A 21,212-nucleotide genomic window follows, 5' to 3' on the forward strand; every position below is an offset into this window, starting at 1 on the left:
GGTGTTCTTGTTGCATTAATCTTTTCTGTGTTTTTGAATGCTTGTAGTTTTGATTAATAACTAAACTCCAAAGAAAATTAAACATTAAGTAGAATGCATCTCTTACATTATAATAAACTATGAGCAAAAATTTTCTTTTGTTTTGTAGGTAAATTATTTGGCTAATCAGTGGTTGATGAAAAACATGGATCCTCTCAACGACAATGTTGTTTCTTTGTTACAAACTTCTCAGGATCCATTTGTTGTTCAAATCTGGAAAGATGGTAATGATTATTATTGTTTTATTCTTGTTAAATTTGTTTTGACATATCCATGTAAAAAATATCTGAAATCACAGTTTATTGCTGTACGGTAAATTTATAACTTAATTACTGTTTGATATGCAGAGAGGAATTTTATTAATTATGAAGTGGAGAAGTAGTGGTGCATGGTTCCGTAATGATGACAACTGATATAAGTAGTCTCCAGATACATAATTTATTTATCTTCAGTAGTTAACATACAATATCCTTTGAAGATTAATCCTTTACTGCACTGTGGCATGTTAGAGTACGTGTGATTAACTAATTAGTGGCATGGTACATAACAATACCGCCTAACGGCAGGCTCTACAAATGAAGGATGGAGCACCTTTTGAAAGACAAACGACTCACCACTAAAGTCCTCCACATGTCAACAGGCACATTCCCGGTTAAGGATGAGGATAAGTCACCAGGTCAGTCAGGAGTCATCTGGGAAAACATCAGCGAGACACATAAATGTCCGCACGCCGACACTACTGCAAGAAAGATTGCCAATTAGGCGAGGAAACATGTGCTTTAAATGCAACAACATGGCAACCATATGCAACCTCCACAATGTAAACACAAGTTGGAAAACCGGTCCGGAGTTGCACTGAGCAGAACTCCATCCCGATTCAAGAAACCGCGCCAAACGCTCACCAAGGAGAAACGGCGCCAAGTACATAAAAGTTTAACTGAAACATACCCCATTATTGAAGAAAAACATAATTAAAACTTATCCAGGAGAAATGAAATAACTGCCCATGTAACAGGAACGATAAAATAGTCAACTGACACAAGTTAGAACGACAAGCGTGCCCGGGAACATAACAAAAATGCCCAATAACGTCAATGTTCAAAGCACGTGCGTGGCCTATGAATAAAAATCCAGAATAAATGTATATTGCGCACAATTAACTATATGAAACATTGACGAAAACAAACACAGACATGTCATTTACATTACACAAACATATTCATACACGTGCGTTCAATTTTAATGGGCAATATGGCATAGAAACATCAATTTGAAGAGTGCCGTTACAGTGACGCCGCCGATAAACGAGGGAAAAGACAAAGTTCCCGGACAAACATACAAGCGAATGGGGTATAAAAATAAAGTGCAAAATGTGCGATTAAAGAAAACACTGCTAATGAATTAATAAAATAATGACAAACCCTTAGAAATCCATGGCAAAGTTGAACCCAACAAAGCAAAATCAAACGGACGATATGTTGCCAAACCGGAGCAGAAACTCAGACTTGGAAATGTCTTGGAAAATATTTTTATTAAAAATTATAAGTCATGGAAAAATGTCTTGGACAGTAGTAAAGTAACAGTAGCTAATAGTGAATTAGAAATCTGGAGGGATTTAATCGTGTTGCATGTAAAAGCTATTAATACTCAAAAAATGAGTGATCTCAAAAACAAATCTGAGTTTAGGAATCCTACTGCACCCACTTCTGTAACAGCCGCCGGCCTTTTTTTGTAATGTGATTTTGCTGCTGAGACATCCCAGATTTTGAGTTCACCATTATTTTCAGAACTTCTTACATGCTATCTACATTCTGCAGTAGTGAACTTAGCATGTTCTTGATTTTGCCACACCCACTCAAAAATTGCAATTTAATTGCATCCAAGTTGATTTCAACCACAAGTAATTGTCAGTATTTATCTTAATTTTTTGAAAGCTTTAGAAAATAACGACTTTAGTCAGGGAGATATAGAACATAAAAATAGGGAAATTCTAATACTCAAACAGCCCAATATCGGGGCCATCGTGAAGGCAGTCGGTTTCCCTCTTTCTACCGGGCCTGCTTCAAGATTTAATTGCACAATCCACGTGATCCCATACTTTTAAGCGCTTCATCCCTTCTCTTCAAACTTACAATTCGATATGGAGCACGAAAGTCTTAAAACTTCAGTATCTTCAGTTGATTTTGACATATACACAGCAAACAATAGTTCTCATACATATTTCATTGAAAAAAAGATCACAAAGCAATATAAATAGTGCAATGGTATTTTTGATTATCATACATTTAAGTATTTAACATATGTACTTTTTATGTTTTGAATTGTAATTATTCTTTTAAATTTTAATTGAGTGCGACAAAAATGCTGTAAGTTCAGATTACTGCCGTCAAAACTTAAATAAAGAAAACAGATTATTCATTACATTTTTGAAATTTGTGAGATACAATAATCTGAAAATAAATCTTTTGGTAGTTGATCAGTTTAAATTTGGTGTTTAAAATGACCAACTTCAAAAATTCTCAGACCTTTTAAAATTTATTAACATTTTAGAAGTAAGATCCTGATTTTACAAAATTTCGTCTTTTTGCTTATGATTATGTTAATCTTATTTGGTCGAAATAATCTGAAAATTTCAACCAGAACGTTCAAGAATAGAGTAAAATTCAGTGAGAAATTTTTTTTTCAAATAATACATAACACATTTCGAGAGTACACACTTTATTTACAAACATAAAAAATAGCATGAAACAGCTTTAAAATTGAACAAATTCAGTGATAATCTGTTACTAACGATGTGACAAAACTAATAAGCACAAAAGTTACTAATGTACCCATAAGCTACAAACTAAGGGTTTGTGTTCTCAAGTTTTCAAAAATTTGAATATTAAAATAATTATGCTGTGTAAACCTGTTGGCTTATTATGATTATATATTTAATAAATATATAACCATTGTATATGTTCATATTTCATAGTAAACTCAGAAAAATTAGAAAACGCATTTTGATCAGTTTAAAATATTTGATATCTATTAGGACTTTATTTTTATGAATATATTTCAAAATCACCCCCTATCGATTTCGTATATTCAACACAGTACTTTAAAACTATTGAAACTGAAAAGGTCTATTTAAACATACTTGTGCTTTAATGTATACTATTTACACATCGTGTCACACAGGTACCTTTTTAAAAATCTTTCAGCATAAAATTAGTTGAAATAGATTCAATTAGACTCATCTTTAAAAATGACCTAAATCTTACATTTTCAAACATATTAACCTTTAGAACTGTCAATTTTTATTGTTAACTTTCTTTCCTGTCAACGAAAATTTGCCTTTCATTTTAATTATGCTTGGTAGTTGGTCAAAGTACATAACTTTCTTTTATTGCTATTAGAATGGCAATCATTTTTTGTTTTTGTATAATCATTAAGAAATATATTAGATATTCCTGATAAACAATATTCAATATGATTTAAGAGAGATGTTCCACAGGTACATTTAACTAAGAAATCCATCCCCAGAATTTCCATTTTTTCCATTGAAAGCTGCACTAATAAACTTCTTTGGTCGTTAAAGTTTAAAAATGATTTCTCGTGATCTTTACTTATAAGTTTCCTAAATATTTGAAAAGTGTATACAGTCACATCTATTAACAATTTTTGGGGGAATTTAAGTTTACCTCTGTCAGTCAGTAGTAGAAGTTGATAAACATCTGAATTCCCCAATTCTAATGTTTTATCAGACACAAACATAGAAATGCATTCTGAACACTGTATCTTATGTAATAATTTATACCCTACATAACCGGAAATATAAACTAAAACTGACATTTCATCATCTTTAATTTTATCATGACTATTACTATTAAACACATCATAGAAAGGTTCAGGTATTTCAATTTCAGGTATTTCAATTCAATTTTATTTCCAGGATTAATTATATCATCAACAAAATTTACGATCTGCAGTTTGTGAAGGAAAATAATCTGCCAAATATTAATTCATCAAAATTCTTCACATTAGAATTTCGTCCCTGAATTTAAAAATTAACTAAATCACAACATTAATTTGATTAACAAATGATAATAATCAGAATTCTGAACGATTTTTAGTACATGTAAATGTAGTCACTTTTTTGTGATTCAGACTAAACTTAAATTGCTTTTTTATTAACAGGCAGATACCCTCACACGTTTTTTACGAAATATAGAATAAATAAATTAAATAATACTATAAAAAGAAAAATATTACTTACTCAATTTTTAAGGCATTATCTCCTGTTAGAATTTTGAATTTTCTAATTCTCATCCAAGTCTGCATGTCTGTAACGGACAGCAAACTCGACTCGAACTAAATGCTCTTTGTAAGCAAACGCCGTTCTGTCGATAGCCGCTGGCCGTAGGGTTGGGGACCATGGGATCACTTGGATGACTCATCCCAGGAATTCGCTCGCTTGAAGCAGGCCCGGTAGAAAGAGGGAAACCGACTGCCTTCACGATGGCCCCGCCAATATGCAGCTCGCAAAATTGATCCCCCATGTGGCCAGCTGAAATATCTGGTTTAGAAAAAGGAATTTACTAATAAACATGACTTTATTTCAATGAATGAAAATACTGTCGAGTTATACGGATGATTAGAAGCGCTGTTGACACTAAATGACAATATTTTTTTTGAAGAAAAATTTATGATTGGAAACTTAATAATACCTCATTCAACTTTTGCCCCATTCATTACTATTCTGCCCTATTAATTAAATATTTATTTGACATTTAAAAAACCAGTATATTGCTTCACTGCTTGCGATTGAGACAACCCTAAACTTTGGCGTGCATTTAAATTTGAGAAAATGTCTTTGTGTTATTTCTTTTTGTTTCCCGCTTTGCTTAATTGTCGTCTCCAGGGAATTTTTACTTTTTAAACTGAAACAGAACTATAAGGTAAAAACAGTGAAGTGGCCAGTGCTTCAGTAGTGGCCACTTCAAGTTTATTCATATACTTTGAAGAAAGATATTTCAGATACAAGAGTCGTAGTCGACTGCTCTAAAATTCTAGGAGTTAAGAGTCTGGAATTGGTCAACAAGAGCTATTTCCAACAAAATTTGTTCGCAGTAAATTTGCCTTTTAGTTGGAGCTCTAGATTAACTTTTAATGTTGAGGGATTTAAACGGAAGAATGTTCAAATCAAAAAGATGTTTTCTATACATGTTCGTCTTCAAAAGCTTTTTTCTACAAAATTTGTTTGAATGAAATTCGCCTGTATAAGTTCGAGATTTGTATTTGCCTTAATTTCCCCGTAGGTGCTAATGTTAAATTTTTTTGAACTGTTCAAAATTGAACAAAAAATTTGTTCAAATCAAAAAATGAAATATCGGAATGAGGTGTTCTTGCCGAGATCTTTTTTCCAACATAAAAAAAATTGTTTGAATTGGACTATTCATTCAAAAGGTATTTGAGGGGGACAGAGATAGACCAACAGACACATTTCCCCCTTCTCAATACCTTACTTTCCTATTTTAATTTTCAAAATTTATTTAATTACGGAATTTATTTTTGACTTTTTTTTTTTTTTTTTTTTAGCAATTTTTTAAAAATGCGTTAGCCTTCTTTCATGCTTTTTTATCTGACTTTTACTGGGAAAGTAGGCCAAAAAGTAAAATAATTGATTGGGGGCCAAATCTCTGGAAAGTCTCTTGTGACCAGGGAGGGGAGTTTATTGCTAACAGTTTGAAGTCTAAATAGGTACTGGAGAAGAGCTGTAAACATCCTCATTTCTACATACAAAGCCAATTTTCGTTATCACTTCCACCCTAAAACTGGAGATGGAGTGGAGGGGATGGGGCGGAAAGGGGGAACAGAGTGAAAGGTCCAAATGTCACCCACCTGCTTTTAGATGCATCAGTAGAGGTTGTTTTTAACTCTGAGGTTTTCACTAATCACATAACAGAACTTAGGCAGCGGCATAAATTGCCCAGTTTTGTATAGCGGATTATGCCAATGTTCCCGATCGGGAACAGCAAAGTTTGTTCGCTTATAGGATCTACATTTTGTTGGAAATTATTATCGGTCATGTTTGGTAGTCGAAAGGAACCCTGTTTATTGTTACTCTAAAATATCAAAAGCAGTTAAGCATTTAAAAAAATTTAAAAATTTTTTAAATCTGTCTCCGTGAAAATCGGTAAAAAAGCACATTTTTGAGATTTTTTGTAGCAAACAGTAATTGCAAATTAGAACTAGTTTTTCTTTCAAAAATTCAGGTCTAGTTTTGGCAATAAATAGAAAAAAAAAGTCCTCACAAGTGAAAGTTGATATTCCCATTTGAAAACATTGGCCTCTTAAAAGGTTAAAGGCTTAGTTTTTAGTTTTCATTTACACAGCAAATTTAAAGTATGTTCAGTGACATATTCACAATTGTGGGACAGTTTTGTTGCATTTTGGTGGGCCTTTTAGTCTAGTGTAAACATTTTTTCACCTGCAGTTTTAAATCCCTCTCTGGGTTCTTGTGCTGTGAGGACCTCTCACAATTGCGGCATGTGGCAACATGATGAATTCACCACTGAATATGTTGGTATTGGAAACTTTTTTGTTCTCTTAAGAGTTTTGTTTTCTTATTTTCAAGTGCAAGGGGTTTATTGAGTATTGTAGTTTGTAAGTTTGAATTTTATTTTATTTATTTATTTATTTTTTTTTTTGTAAAATTAAATTAGAATGCATGTAAAAAAGATTTAATTTTTATTTTAAATTTCATTTACTTTTTTCTATTTGAACTAATTTTCAAGTATTCTTTGCAGCCGATATTGTTGGAATGGGTGTTGCTACTTTAACTGACACTACTTTTGGTGCTAGAACTAGGAAAGGCATGTTCCGCACAGTCAGCCAGTTGTATAAGGAGCAGTTGTCCAAATTAATGGTCACCCTTCGTAACACTAATCCAAATTTTGTCCGTTGTATTATTCCTAATCATGAAAAGAAGGTTAGTGTTTTATTACTCTCTAATCTTATGCCACTTTTCTTTGGGTATTCCTAGAATCTTTACTTATTTGGAAATCTGAAATTATTACAGGCTGGAAAAATTGAACCCTCTTTAGTTTTAGACCAACTGAGGTGCAACGGAGTGTTAGAAGGCATTCGTATTTGCCGACAAGGCTTCCCCAACCGTATTCCATTCCAAGAGTTCAGACAGAGGTTTGTTTCATAGTATAGTACAATATTTAAGATGCTAATTAAAAAAAATTCTGTAATTTCTTTTACAATGTTAAAGTTAAATATGCATCAAGTATGAACTAAAGGTAAAAATTAGTGTATTTGGCTAATCAGCATGTTAGCCGATAGCCTCCATTTTTTTAATGGCCACCCACTAGCAGAATTTGTTTAAAAATAAACGTTAAATAACTAGTTTATCATTATGATTTAAAGAATTACTTTTACTATCAATAAAATTAGATTTTATAATAAGCATCATTTTAAAAAGCTGTGCTTTAAAAGATGAGTTTTTATTTGGAGCAAATTATACATTGTGCTAAGTAAAGGACGTGGGACTATAAATATTATAGCTTAGTGGGAAAATGGCAACTGAAATGGCAACCAATGGCAAATTTTTTGATTGTCACAGGTTGACAATCGTGAGTGTCAACCACTAATTTTACCTTTAGCATAAACCACATAATCATATTGCTGTTGTAATTAAATTTATTTTCCTATTTTGTTTAAGTCTTTAGTTTAATCTTGTTTGTTTATAAACAAAAACTTTCCAGGATTTTGTTAATTATGTCTTCATATGTTTCTAGATACGAATTGTTAACTCCTAATGCTATTCCTAAAGGATTTATGGATGGAAAATTAGCTTGTGAGAAAATGGTATTTATGAATTACAAAGCTTTATTTTTTAGATTGTTATATGGTGTAATGATTTTGGAATGATGTCATACATACATTTATCTGATCTCAAAATCAATTTTATATGTTATATAACTTTACAGATTCAAGCTTTGGATCTTGATCCTAATCTTTATAGAGTAGGTCAGAGTAAAATATTCTTCAGAGCTGGTGTCTTAGCCCATCTAGAGGAAGAAAGAGATATGAAAATTTCTGACTTGATTGTTCAGTTTCAAGCTTGTTGTCGTGGACTCATTGCACGCAGGTATTTAACCATTTTAATTATGATTTTAAAAGTGAAAAGTTCCATGCTAATGTTTTTCTTTTAAGAAGTGAATTTTTGGTCTTATTTGTTAAAATTGTCTCATTTTCTAGTCTCTACTTTTGAATATAACGGTAGATGTTTAATAAAAAGTTTGAGATCTTAGGTGAAACAATGAGAAGCAAAGTAATGAATGCTGCATTTAAGCATTTTGAAGTTTAATTAAACAAGATGCAATTAAGCAATGAATGTTTAGAATGTTTCCAAAAAAAAAAAAAAGAGTAAAACATAAGTCAGCAAGTATTAATTTCAAGTAATAAAATTATGGATGTGCTGAGCTTTGTATGTGAGCTGCATTGCAGAATCAAATCTTCAGTGAAGAAATTTGCTCTTTAAATTATATTTTTTAAATTTATAGTGAGTGCAACTTAAGTGTAATTTGTACGATAAGTTTCTTCGCTGAAGAGCTGCAATGCAACTTGTGTGCCAAGTTTGGGCTCTTTCAAGATTTTGTTCCTCATTGATTTTTTGTTCAAGGTAAATATATTTTCTGGTGTGGGGGCTCACATGAGTGAGTTCAATACTTTGGATTTTCACCAGAGTTTAAAAATTTGTGGAAATAAAGATAGAAAAAAAAGTTTTGTTTTACTGATTTTTAAAAAATATTTTTTTTTTTTTTTTGGGGGGGGGGGGAGGATACTCCCTTAAATCTCCTTCTGTGCTAAAAATGTCAATGCCTTTGAAACTTTAACCACTCAGTCCCTTTAATAGAATTTTAACAGTTAAAATTATTATGTTTCCTTCCTCTTCAAGTTAAAATTTCTAAAATAATTAAAAAGTCTAAACTCAGAAAAAAAAAGAGAGAGAGATTGGGGGAAGCTATTTTTAGAAATGGTGGGTGATGGGAAGGGGAGAGTAGTCATGTTTGTAGTCAAGGAGTCATTTTACTTAAGAATCAGCAAGATTAATAGGGGAAGCATTGGCAAAAAAAAAAAAAAAAAAAAAAGCCAGCTGTGAGTGTGATTATTTTTTTATGCTGTTGAATTTGTACCTGTACTTCATATTCATAACTATCTTTTATTTTTTTTCTTTAAGGAATTATCAAAAACGACTCCAACAGCTGAGTGCTATTCGTATCATACAAAGGAATTGCTCAGCCTATTTAAAATTAAGAAATTGGGCTTGGTGGAGATTGTACACAAAGGTAAGTCTAATGTATATGCTGTAATTATTTAATATGTACTAAGCTTTTTTCTCTATCTGTTCAAGTACCCCTAATTTTCTGTCGTACAGTCAAACCTGTTTTCTTAAGGTGGTGCTCTCGTTTGGTGCTCTTTTGTGTGTTTGTTTTTCTTTTTTGTGTATGAAATTTACAATTCCGTTTTTTTAATGCAGTATGTGAGGAAAATCCATAAAAATGCATAATATGAATAAAAAGTATTAAAAAAATTATAAAAAAGGTAAGCAGGAGATGATTGCGTCAAATCAACATGCAATTGAAGAAAATCAATGTATGACATGCTTTATCCATAGGTGTGAATTTTTTTCTAATTGGCGGAATTCTATGAAGTTTAATCTTCAGATTCAGGTTATTGTTGTTTTCGATTTTCTTTTCTTTTGTAGAATTTAAAAATGTTTCAAAAAAAAAAAGAAATTTTCCTTTCACGTGATTGTTTATTTGACCTTTACAAAACTTTATTCATCAAAAGGATTTTTAAAGAAAATTATATTTGTAATGCTGTCGATTGGGATTAAGACATTCTTTTGATAACCGAAATGTATAAGGCTGGATCTAGGGAGGAATCCTTATTCGAGTGCAAGCCTATCAATTAGGGAGCTAGGGGCAAGGTTAATTGCCTTCCCCCTGACTCCGAAAAGATAGTATTTGTCATAGGCGGATTTAGGACTGAGTTCCTGGGGGGGGGGGCAGGATTTTTTTAAACCAATTTTTTTATTGCTCCATACTTCCATGTTTTTGTCTCTTTCCTGTGATGCATAAGTCCATGCTTTACTTTTTTGTGTGTCGTTGTCATTAATGTGTGTTTTCATGCTGTCCTTTTTGAATTGTCCTTAAGAGAGGGAGCTGGTATCAAGAGAGTGACGCAGGGCTCCCTTTTAAGTGGGAAATAGAATATCTCCAATTTTAGGGGCCCGGGGGTTTCTCCCCTGGAGGAAATTTTGTAAAATGGATCTGCATTTTGAAGCCTTTTAAAAGTTAATTAGATAGACATAGAAATTGATAACTAGATTATACATTTGTATAGTATTGTTCAAACTTCGTAAGAAACAAGCCATTTTAGGTTTGAAAAAAAAAAAAAAAACTATAGATTTGTCATTACAACAACATTTTTTAAAATTATAACTAGTGCAGAAAACGAAAAGGAATAGAGGTAGTGTATCATTCCCCCCCCCTGGCTAAACAGATTAACAATATGCAGTAGCAGTAATTATAGCCCACTTTGCTTCGGATTTTCCAAGACTTATCTAATTATTTTCAAGGACTCTAGAATAAATAAAATTATTTAACGCACTTCATTTGTACTTTCCAGTCTCTGATATTTTAGTACTTGATTGTAAATTTTTACAGTCCTGTTCTAATTTTGTGAGAAATAGCTATTTTAATTTAAAAGAAAAAAGAAACTCATGACAACAACTTTTCTTCAGTTGCAAGTGGGGCAGAAAACGAAAAGAAATAGAAGTAGTGTGTATTTTTTTCCGTGCTAAACAGATTGACAATATGCAGAAGTAATATAAAAGCAATCAATACTAAAGAATTTCCAAAATACTGCATTCGGGATTGAATAAATAGAAAGATATGAAACATGTGAGTCCCAAAAATTTATTTCAAATAATATATTACAAACGTGAAAACCATGATTTTTACATTTTTAATACAGGATGTGGCATGGAGCTGAATTTGACATGTTTTGGCATTCCTCCCCCTCTACCATTTGTTAGAAATTTTAAAATTTAAGGTTTGTAGCCACACGTTTCCAAATATTCAAGGTTTTCAAACACTTAAAAATGAAGTTAGTTTTTTCAAGCAATTTCCTTTTTTTTAAGAAACGAATCATAAATTTTTTTTGGGAGTCACTTCAAAGCAGGGGCCCTAAGGAATAGCTTGTTTATCTTATAGGCAAATTCGGCCCTGTTTGTAATTCACTCTTATCTGCAAATTTTTGCTTGATTTTTTGTAATTTTTACGAAAATTCGTCAATTTTTATGGTTAAAGGGCTTTTACGATATTACCAATTTTTGTTAGGTTTTTATAGACTTTTATAAAATTTTAGCAAATTTTTCCAAAACTTTTGATGACTCAATTATTTAGATTTCAATAATAACACGGATTGACTCACTTAGACTTAGATGATTATGATTTACCTTACTTTTTAAATAGTATTTATAAAGTAAGTAAAATTGTACTCTCCCTCTTAGTAAAAAGATTTATTTAATCAGAATACTCAGATAACTGAATTTTATTCAGTTTGCGGTAGTATTTATTTTCCCTCTCTCTCTAAAAGAGAGAGAGAGAGAAGGGAAAAAAACTGTTTTTTAGAATTTTTCAAAAGGCCAATCAATTTACTAAGAACATGAACATTATGCACAAATATACTTGAAATGTGGACACAAATCATAACGAGTAGATCGTTCTGTTAGCGCGAACCCCAGTGACAGCTGTACTATTTGTATTTGATGTTCGCCCCCCCCCCCCCTTTTCTTTTCTCATCAGAAAAGGATATTCGCTTTTCTCTTCATTTTCATTAAACTATTAAAAAAAGATAAAGTCATGATTTTTTTTGTTTTAAGATTTTGGAAGATGTGTTGTTACTATATAAAGTCCTCCCAAAACAGGCGCGGATCCAGGATTCGGCTCAGGAGGGGGCACTTTTTTTTCAATTTTTCGGCGCCCCCACACACCTGGCGCCCCCCCCCCCCCCACCAAATGAATTCACAGAGAGGAAAAATCACATTTTTGTTTGTTATCCACATCTTTACTTTTGAACATTCAGCTATTCTCCCGCTTGGGAAAAAAAAATATTAAGTAAAAATACATTGCTACTAGAAGTGAAAAATAATTTAAATAAACTAATGTAGGATTTTAGGATAATTAATTAGGATTAATGTAGGATAAACTAATAGGATTTTATAGTGGAGTTATCAGAACGGGTGACACCTAGGACGTTAATTTGTGGTGACCCCCCCCCCTCACTCGCCCTATCAAGAAAAAAATACAACTAGGTATTGTGATTTATTATTGCAATAAAAGTAATTGATGCGCATAACATTTTCAGTGTAAACAATTGTTTTAGTATAGTCTTAAATAACAAAATGCAAAAATGTAAACGCGGATGCAAGGGAGAGGCGATGGAGGTGATAATTTGAGGGACTGTGCACCTGCCATAAACGCAATTTCAGTCGATCTTAGATGAATTTAGCGGAAGGAGGATGGGGCTTCTTCAAAAATGTTTCAAAATTGTAGTCTTAAAAACGCCATTGCATTCCATCTGAAGTTAAAAGAAGAGCAGGTGCACAACTTGAAAATAGTTTTTTTTTTTTTCATTTGAAAAGGTGGGGAGGGAGGGGGAGCACTTAAAAAAATTCCCTCAGACATATGGTATATATGTAGTATATAACACATATACAAAAACTAACAGGACCGTTGGGAGGTAAAAAATGGGAGATGATCTTTGGTAATATTAAAGAAAGCAAATGTTCGGGGCCCTCCTCAGAATTTTTTTGAAATTTATGTCTTAAAAACGTGATTATAGATTGCATTTGTGGATGTTAAAGAAGGATCTGGGGTTTAAGAGGTGTCATCGATGCAAATAGGCTATTATAAAACGGTAAAAAAGCCCTAGAATGCCAATAATTATTGAACTACTAGAATACTGATTTTTTGAGTCGATTTATCACCCCCAGTCAATGTTTCAAAATTGAAGCTCCAAAAGCGAAATTTTTGACAATCTGAAGATATTGAGGAAAGGGGAGTTCCAGGGGGGACTCTCCTCTGGAAATTTTTCGAAATTGAAGTCCTTAAAACAAAGGTTTTTAGACTTTCTTCAATGATGTTAGAGGGAAAAATTCAGTGGTTCATCCTCTTAAAACTAACAAAATTGTTGCTTTAAAAACACAATTTCCGTCATTCTTTCTTGATATTAGAGGGACGGATTTCAAAGGCCCCTCCCAAGGAGTTTTTCGAAATTGAACTCTTAAAAATGCGGTTGTAGGCTACATTTGATAAGGTTAAGGGCCTGGTAATTTTTCGAAATTGAAGATTCAAAATCGCTACTTAGACGATCTTCGGTGTTGTTAGATGGCGGGGTGTTCGGGGGCTCTTCCTCCTGAATAATCTCTACAAAATTAAAGACCAGGAAACAAAATTTGAGACTATCTGAAATAATTTTCGATGGGGGGGGGGGGGGGGGGGGGGGGGAGAGCTTCGCGCACAGCATTCTTATTTTCAGAAGGGAGGTAGAACAAATTAGCTGACCAAGAATCTGCAACTGTTAAAAGTTTTTAATTTAAAGATTTCTTTTAAAAATAATTAAGGTTTTTTTCCTAAAATTTTTTTCCTTGTTAAAATAACTTTTCTATCCCTAAGGCATGTTCCTTTCTTCCTCTCAGTAAGAAAGAATACTTCTGAAGAAAAAAACATCAACTCAGCATTCAGGGGTAGGTATGGGTCTTGTGGACCCCTCCTCTGGTTGCGCCACATAAGAAGAATGTAATTACAGACTGCACTAGCGCAGCTAGAAATACCTTCCGGAGGAGGTTTTTCGATGCAAAATACTATCTGGAGAAACTATTTTTTAATTGAAAATATCCTCGGGAGAAGGTTTTTTGATGAAGTGGATTTTTTTTAAAATCAAAAATACCTTTTGAAGGTGGTTTTTTGATCAAACTACTGTACTAGAATTGGCATTTATGTTAAAACCAATGGCTCTAAGGGGTGTTTTCACCTCCAAACCCCCCTACTTCCAGATAGTTTAAAAAGTAGATAGTTATAAAGACAAGTAATGACAGTAGATAGTAATAAAAACGCTATTGTAAACTATCTTTCGTAATGTTGAAGGGAGGAATGAGGTTTATGTGTATTTTTTTTTTTAAAGTTTCATGAACGCAATTTCAGACGATCTTCGATGATGCTTCACAAAGAGAGGTTAGGAGTCTCTTTCTTGGAAATTTTGTCGGAATTAAAATTCCAAAGACCTAATTGTAGTATTTCTTTGATGACGTTAGGCGTTAGTGGAAGGGTTTGGATTTGGAACTTTCCCGCGAACATTTTTCGAAATCGAAGCTTCAAAAACGCAATTTTTGGCTATCTTCGGTGATGGCAGAGAGGGGAGAGGTTCGCTCCTTCCCTCAGATATTTTTGAAAACTAAAATCGTAAATAAAAAACACAATCGCAAGCCAGCTTTAACGATAAACGAAGAAATGGAATTCTGAAACTCTCTTCCGGAAATTTTTAGAAATTGAAGTCAATAATGGAATTTTTGACTCTCTTCGATGATGTTAGGAAGATTAGAGTCCCTATATAGAAGCTAGGCTCTATATAGGGACTCTAAGGAGGATAAAGGAGGACCGCTCCCTCTAGGAGGGCCTCCCCCACAGTTTTTTTCATTGCTGAATGTTGAAAAATGCAATTTTAGATGATCTTCAATAATAGCAGGGAAAAGGGGTGGGGGATCAGAGTTCTCAAGCGGAAATGTTTCACAATTGAAGACCTAAACCTGTGTCATTAACATGTGTAACCAGGATACGCAGGGCTCGACTAATAAAAGTGAGGCCCAAGGCCCACAATAATTTGGAGGTCTCCCTGAAGGCTATTATTTTAAAAATGTGTGTATTTTTCGTATAGTTGTAATGCCATGCATAATTCTTTAAGTAATTTGGGACCCCTTTTGAAGAGGGGCCTAGTAGTCCAGGCCTAGTAGGCCTGTGCGTTAATCAGGGCCTGAGGATACGTAGTAAAGGTTGAATGATTAAAATCAATCGCTCCTCACTTGAAAAATTTCTGTAACCGCTGTTGAGAACGGGCAATTCTCATGATATTGCGCCCCTAAGCAGACGCAGACGCGCCCCACTCCTCACTGGTTGAGGAACGGTTAATGACGTAAATTTTTTTTTTTTAATGTCTTTCTTTTGCACCCAGTTCCAAAACTTCCCCTAAATTTTGAGGGATACTCATAAAATGCAGATATTGCGCCCCCTAGGGAGCGTGGGCGCCTCACAGATATAGAATTGGTAAGTGAACCAATTAAATTTTTCAAATGTCTCTCTTTCTTTTGTACCCAATTCCAAAACTTTCCCAGTTGATGTATAGGGAAACTCATAAGTTGCAGATATTGCGCCACCCAGGGGGCGCTGAGAACCGGTGAAAGAACCAAATAAATTTTTAAAATGTCTTTCTTTCTTTTGTACCAAATTCCAAAACTCCCCCCTCCCCTAAATTTAGAGTGAAAATTTATAAGTTGCAAATAGTGTGCCCCCTAGAGGAGCGCGGAAGCGGCTCGCTTCCCACAGGTTGAGAACCGGTGAATGAAACAAATTTTCCAAGTATCTTTCTTTCTTTTGTACCTAATTCCAAAACTTCCTCTCTAAATTTCAAAGGAAAACTCATTAGTTACGGATATTGCGCCCCCTAGGGGAACGTACTCCTCTCCCCACAGATTGAGAACTGGTGAATGAACCAAATAACTTTTCTGAATGTCTTTCTTCTATACCCAATTTTAAAACTTTTCCCCTAAATTTGGAGGGAAATTTCTTAAGTTGCGAATATTGCGCCCCTAAGAGGGGCGTGGAAGCGCACTACTTGATATTGGTTTAGAATCGTAAATGAGACAAATAAATTTTCCAAGTATATTTCTTTCTTTTGTCCCTAATTCCAAACCCCCCTTCTTCTATATTTAGAAGGAAAATTCATTAGTTGCGAATATTGCGCCCCTAAGGGACGTGCCCTACTCTCCACACATTGAGAAGTGGTCAATGAACCAAATAAATTTTCCAAATGTCTTTCTTTTGTACCCAATTCCAAAATTTTCCTACCAAATTCAGAAAGAAAGCTCAGAACTTGCGGATATTGCGCCCCCTAGAGGGGCACGGAAGCGCCCCACTTCACACAGGTTGAGAACTGGTGAATGAGACAAATAAATTTTCCGACTATCTTTCGTTCTTTCTTTTTGGTATTTAAATATTCGTCTAGGGACGCTTTCGGCGCCCCCTTCCTACTGGCGCCCCTGATTTTCCCAGGGAGGGGCAATTGCCCCCATTGCCCCCCTTGGATCCGCACCTGTCCCAAAACTGGGGGGCATTGCCCCCTATGCCCCTTCTATAAATCCACCAATGTCCTTCTGAACTATTCAAAAAAGAAAAAATAACAATATTTGTTTTTATTTAAATTTTTGGAATTTGTGATGTTACTACATAAAGCCCTCCCAAAACTAGTGGGGCATTGCCCCCCTCCGCCCTCCATAAATCCGCCCATGGTATTTGTACATAGAAGTGGGCATGGTTTTTGTTCTTTTCCAATAAAATTTGCATTGTGCATACATACTTTGGTATCCTCCCCTGGAAAGATTTTAAATGAAAGGCTTGCTGGAAGGCAACTTTCAGAGAGCAAATTCACCCTATTTCTGGATTTTTTCCATTGAAACTTTGCATAAAAACTTAAAATAAGACGTGATTGGGCAGCAGTTTGAAGAAGTAATAATATCTGATATCTTTAAAAAAATCCAAAGTAGCTTGTATCTAATCTAGTATAATTATAATGCTCACAATTTTAAGAGATTTTCAACATTATCAGATTTTATATGCATAGTTAAGTTTTTGTGATTGCATTCTTCAAAGTGATGAATGTTATTGTTTTCATTAGATACTTGTTTTTCAAACTTTTTCTCTGTTTAGATTTCTTACTATATTGAAATGCACCTTTAGCACAAAAAAAAATCCAATAAAAATCTTGTTGTAAAGAAATCCTCTGTTTTATTGTTCATATGACACTAATGTAAGAATGTGTTTTATGTTGCTTAGGTCAAGCCTTTGTTACAAGTAACTAAACAGGAAGAGAAGTTAAATGAGAAGGAAGATGAACTTAGGCAAGTTAAAGAAAAGATGGACAAAGTTGAACTAGAGGCACATGAAGTAGAAAAAAAGCTCCAGCAGGTAATATTTATTCAAATGTGTTATTTTAATGTTTGAATTTAGTTTTGATTACCAGACGGTAACCAAAAAGGTACTAAAGTGAAACAATATCTCTTGTGTGTTCCTGCGTACACCAGATAAAGAGCAATAAATCGGCAAAAATAGCCAACCTATGTTATAACTTCGCTACTTTACCAGATATTTTTGTTACCTTAAAATGTAACCATACAGCAAATATTTAAAATTAACTTCTCGACTATTTCCACTCCTTTTTGTCTTTCTTTCCTATTATTAAGCATGCAACAGTTCATGTAAATCCTTTTTTGGCAATTAAAGAGTTTGATGATTGTTCTGTTTCAAAAGCACTGATGTTTCCACTTTTATTTCTTGATGCTAAGTATAATTTAATTAAAGTTAATCATAGCACCAATAAAAATATTACATGAATATTAGAAAATTATTTAATTTTTATCTACGCAAAATTATAAGTCTGACTTATTCAAAAAAAAAACTTTTTTTTTCTTGTGTGAAAATGTGAAGAAGCATTTCTGTTTGATGGTTAACATGTTTATCTTCATTAGGTTATAGACGAGAAAAATACTTTAGCTGAGCAGTTACAAGCCGAAACCGAGCTGTGTGCTGAAGCCGAAGAAATGAGACTGAGGCTTGCAGCTAGAAAGCAAGAACTTGAAGAAATACTCCATGACTTGGAAGCAAGAATCGAAGAAGAGGAGGAAAGAAATCAAAATCTGACATCTGAGAAAAAGAAATTACAACTGAATATTCAAGACTTAGAAGAACAGTGAGTTATCATTTTTTTAGTTCTGAAATTTTAAAAGATATGAATAAATCCCCAAAGTTCCTTTAAAATTTGTTCTCACACTAAATTTGAGTTGTCAGATCTAATTCTGCTTTTTCTCAGTTCATAACTTAGAAAGGAATTGTATAAATTATTGCTAAAACTTTTTTGTTAACATCACAATGCTATAGTAAAGTTTATTTCCAAATAAAATTGTTATGGCACATTTATTTGCTCTGTATACTAAAGTAAGATAACTTGTTTTCTTTATTGCTTTTTAAAATTTTTGATTTTTTTTGAACTAGTATTACATACTATACGGATGAATCATTTACTAGTTAATTGTTATTACTGTCTGTTCTCGAAAGCCAAGACTAGCACTTAGGATAGATTCCATTATAAAATGTGGCGACAGGTTGAAGATGGGCCCTTTTAACTCCCACTTGTTATCTCTGTTTTTTCCAACACTACTTTAGAGGAACTGCTGAGCATGTTTTTACATTATGTATTTAATTTTGTTTACAAGCTTTGGTTTTCTTACTATTAAAAGGTATGTTATTGTTTGCATCAAAAAATAAATTCAATTTAAAAAAAAATTAACTTAGTTTTGCAAATTCTCTTCATTATTTAATGTCTGTAATATGGACAAATTTTGCTTCTGATGAATGGAGGTACACTTCTGTGGGCAGGTAAAGGGCAGCAACTGCAAATTTTATTTATTTATTTATTGTACTTTGTATTTTTGTATGTTACATTCATTGTAAAGGCTTGGTTATTTGGTTTTTGCTGAAAAAAAGCTCAAAGAAAACTTCTAATTCCAACACTTCTCTATTAGTATTGAATCCAAAACTCTTTTCTTCAAAAATATCAAACTCATTTCTACAGATACTTCAGTTTACCTGCCCATGGCAGTACAAACTCCCATTCTTGCATTAAATTATATTGTTGCATGCCATGGTTGATATAAAATTTACTTTACAAGGTGTTCAAAAAAAAAAAAAAAAAATAAAAATAACCATTACGACAAAACTACAAATAATAACAAGCAATAAATCATATGAAGCAGTGAGAAGCAAAGGGATGTAAGTGTACATTTTCAAGTTTTGAGGAAAACGTATTTAAAGACTTAAGTTGAAAAGTTTTTCTAAATCATTTTGTGTAGCAGCACCTACCTGGGTTACTAGTACTATCTCTTTCCCCAATACAGAGGAGAGGTTCACCTACCATTTGTACTGGATATCTCCAAATTTTTAATTTTGCCACTTACATCCCTTCGCTTCTCACTGCCTCATATGTCCTCTCTGATTGTGCTTTTCTTTCATGAAACTATGCATAGTGAACTTTGTAGTAAATAGTTCTTTGATGACAGTTTAACAGTATTGTTCAATTGTTTCAAGAATTTTAGGAGCTCCTCTCTTAAACTTTAGCCCTGTGCATTACATCTGTGACAATACTGCTGTAATTATCTGTAACAATAATGCCTTGAGGAGATAAAAGTTAGTGTGTGGAGTCATGAGTTTTTGAGATGTTTGAAAGAAATGTGTTTTAGATTTTATACTAACAATAGGAAAGTGTTGGCATTTGGTGTTTTTTTTTTCTTCTTGCACTTAATTTTCAGCATAAACCAAATAAATAAGATTGTACAACAAAGCCTAAAGTACAATACATGACAAAAATGCAAAAAAAAAAGGAGGGGGGTGGGAGGTGACAGTTGTTGAAACTGCCTTTTATCATCCTACGACAAATTGAAAGTAATAGTATAATTGATATTTTTTTGAAAAAAGTTTTTAAATCCTATTTAACTATTTATTGTCCCTTCTAGGTTAGAAGAAGAAGAAGCTTCACGCCAAAAACTGCAATTAGAGAAAGTTAGCTTGGATGCCAAAATTAAAAAAGTAGAAGAAGAATATGCCGTTCTAGAAGATAGCAACCAGAAGGTAAAAAATAAAAAGCTGTCATAGTGTGGTGGTGTTTATAAGTGGGATATGCTTATTATATTTATCTCTTAATTGTAGCTTCAGAGGTATGACATTTGTTATTAAAAAGTATTAATATTTGAAACATTCGAATCTGCCAAAGACATTCACAAAACAATGAAATACTGAAAATTAACTTACACCAATGCTATTAAATTAGTTGTGAAATGTTAAAAAGCGTCGTGAAAAAACCTGTATAACAAGATTTCTAATCTCTAAATTTAAAATATTATCATTTGCTATAATATTACTAAATTATTTCATTTTCTAATCAAACACTGCTCACACAGCTATAATATTGATATGATTAAGCACATCAAGCGTGCTTATGCAAACTTTTGTATATTGGATAAAACATTAAAAAATACATAATTTTCAGATGAAAAATATAAAAATAGGTGTTTAGTTTTGTTACATGCATTATTGTGTCTATGTTAGCGAAGATATTATGTAAACAAATATATTTTTCTTAGGTTTTGAAGGAGAAAAAAACATTAGAAGAGAGACTTGGAGAAGTATCTCAAACATTAGCTGAAGAAGAAGAAAAATCTAAACATTTAAGTAAATTAAAAGCTAAGCAAGAAGCTACTATTGTAGACTTGGAGGAGCGTCATAGAAAAGAACAGCAGGTTTGTATTTCTCTCCTTATACAGTCAAACCTCATTATCGGGACACCCGGCTTTCACGACACTCCAAATGTCCCGTCACTTTTTCAAAGTCCCGAACTTATGCTGTATTATTTTAATATTAAGTGTCTCCAGATTTTATGAGTTTTTTCGTACAACTCCGGTTACGATGACACTTTGAGCTGCGTAGACTGGATCAAATATTTCTTTGCAACTAAAAAATTTTCAGTAAAATAATGAAAACACCTGGAAATGTCTCTTGTAGTAACTTAAGGCTCTGACAAGAGATTTGACCAGGCATGACACCTCAAGAATGGCGGGGGAGTGAGTAGATAAGTTCTGAAAGGTACAGGTTTCAGATTTTTACAAGATGAGGGACAATAGAAAGGAATTCAAAGCAGTTGGATTGTAATACTAGACGAGGGAAACAGCAGAAGAAGAGAAAAACCATAGCTACCTGAAGCTGTAGGTGGTCACTACAAGCTTCTCCCAT

At 33.2% G+C, this 21,212-nt stretch overlaps 1 protein-coding gene across 1 annotated transcript in view; it reads left to right on the forward strand.

Annotated features, from left to right (window-relative positions):
• LOC129226547 (myosin heavy chain, non-muscle-like) overlaps positions 1 to 21,212 on the forward strand; it is a 194,348-nt gene that overhangs the window by 135,362 nt on the left and 37,774 nt on the right. Inside the window, 10 exon segments of the mRNA XM_054861156.1 lie at positions 149 to 263; positions 6,831 to 7,012; positions 7,103 to 7,224; positions 7,827 to 7,896; positions 8,019 to 8,179; positions 9,272 to 9,380; positions 17,208 to 17,339; positions 17,900 to 18,120; positions 19,940 to 20,054; positions 20,567 to 20,722. Coding sequence (XP_054717131.1) covers positions 149 to 263; positions 6,831 to 7,012; positions 7,103 to 7,224; positions 7,827 to 7,896; positions 8,019 to 8,179; positions 9,272 to 9,380; positions 17,208 to 17,339; positions 17,900 to 18,120; positions 19,940 to 20,054; positions 20,567 to 20,722 — 1,383 coding nt within the window.

Source organism: Uloborus diversus, chromosome 7 (genome assembly GCF_026930045.1).
Source record: "Uloborus diversus isolate 005 chromosome 7, Udiv.v.3.1, whole genome shotgun sequence".
Lineage (NCBI taxonomy): Eukaryota > Metazoa > Arthropoda > Arachnida > Araneae > Uloboridae > Uloborus > Uloborus diversus.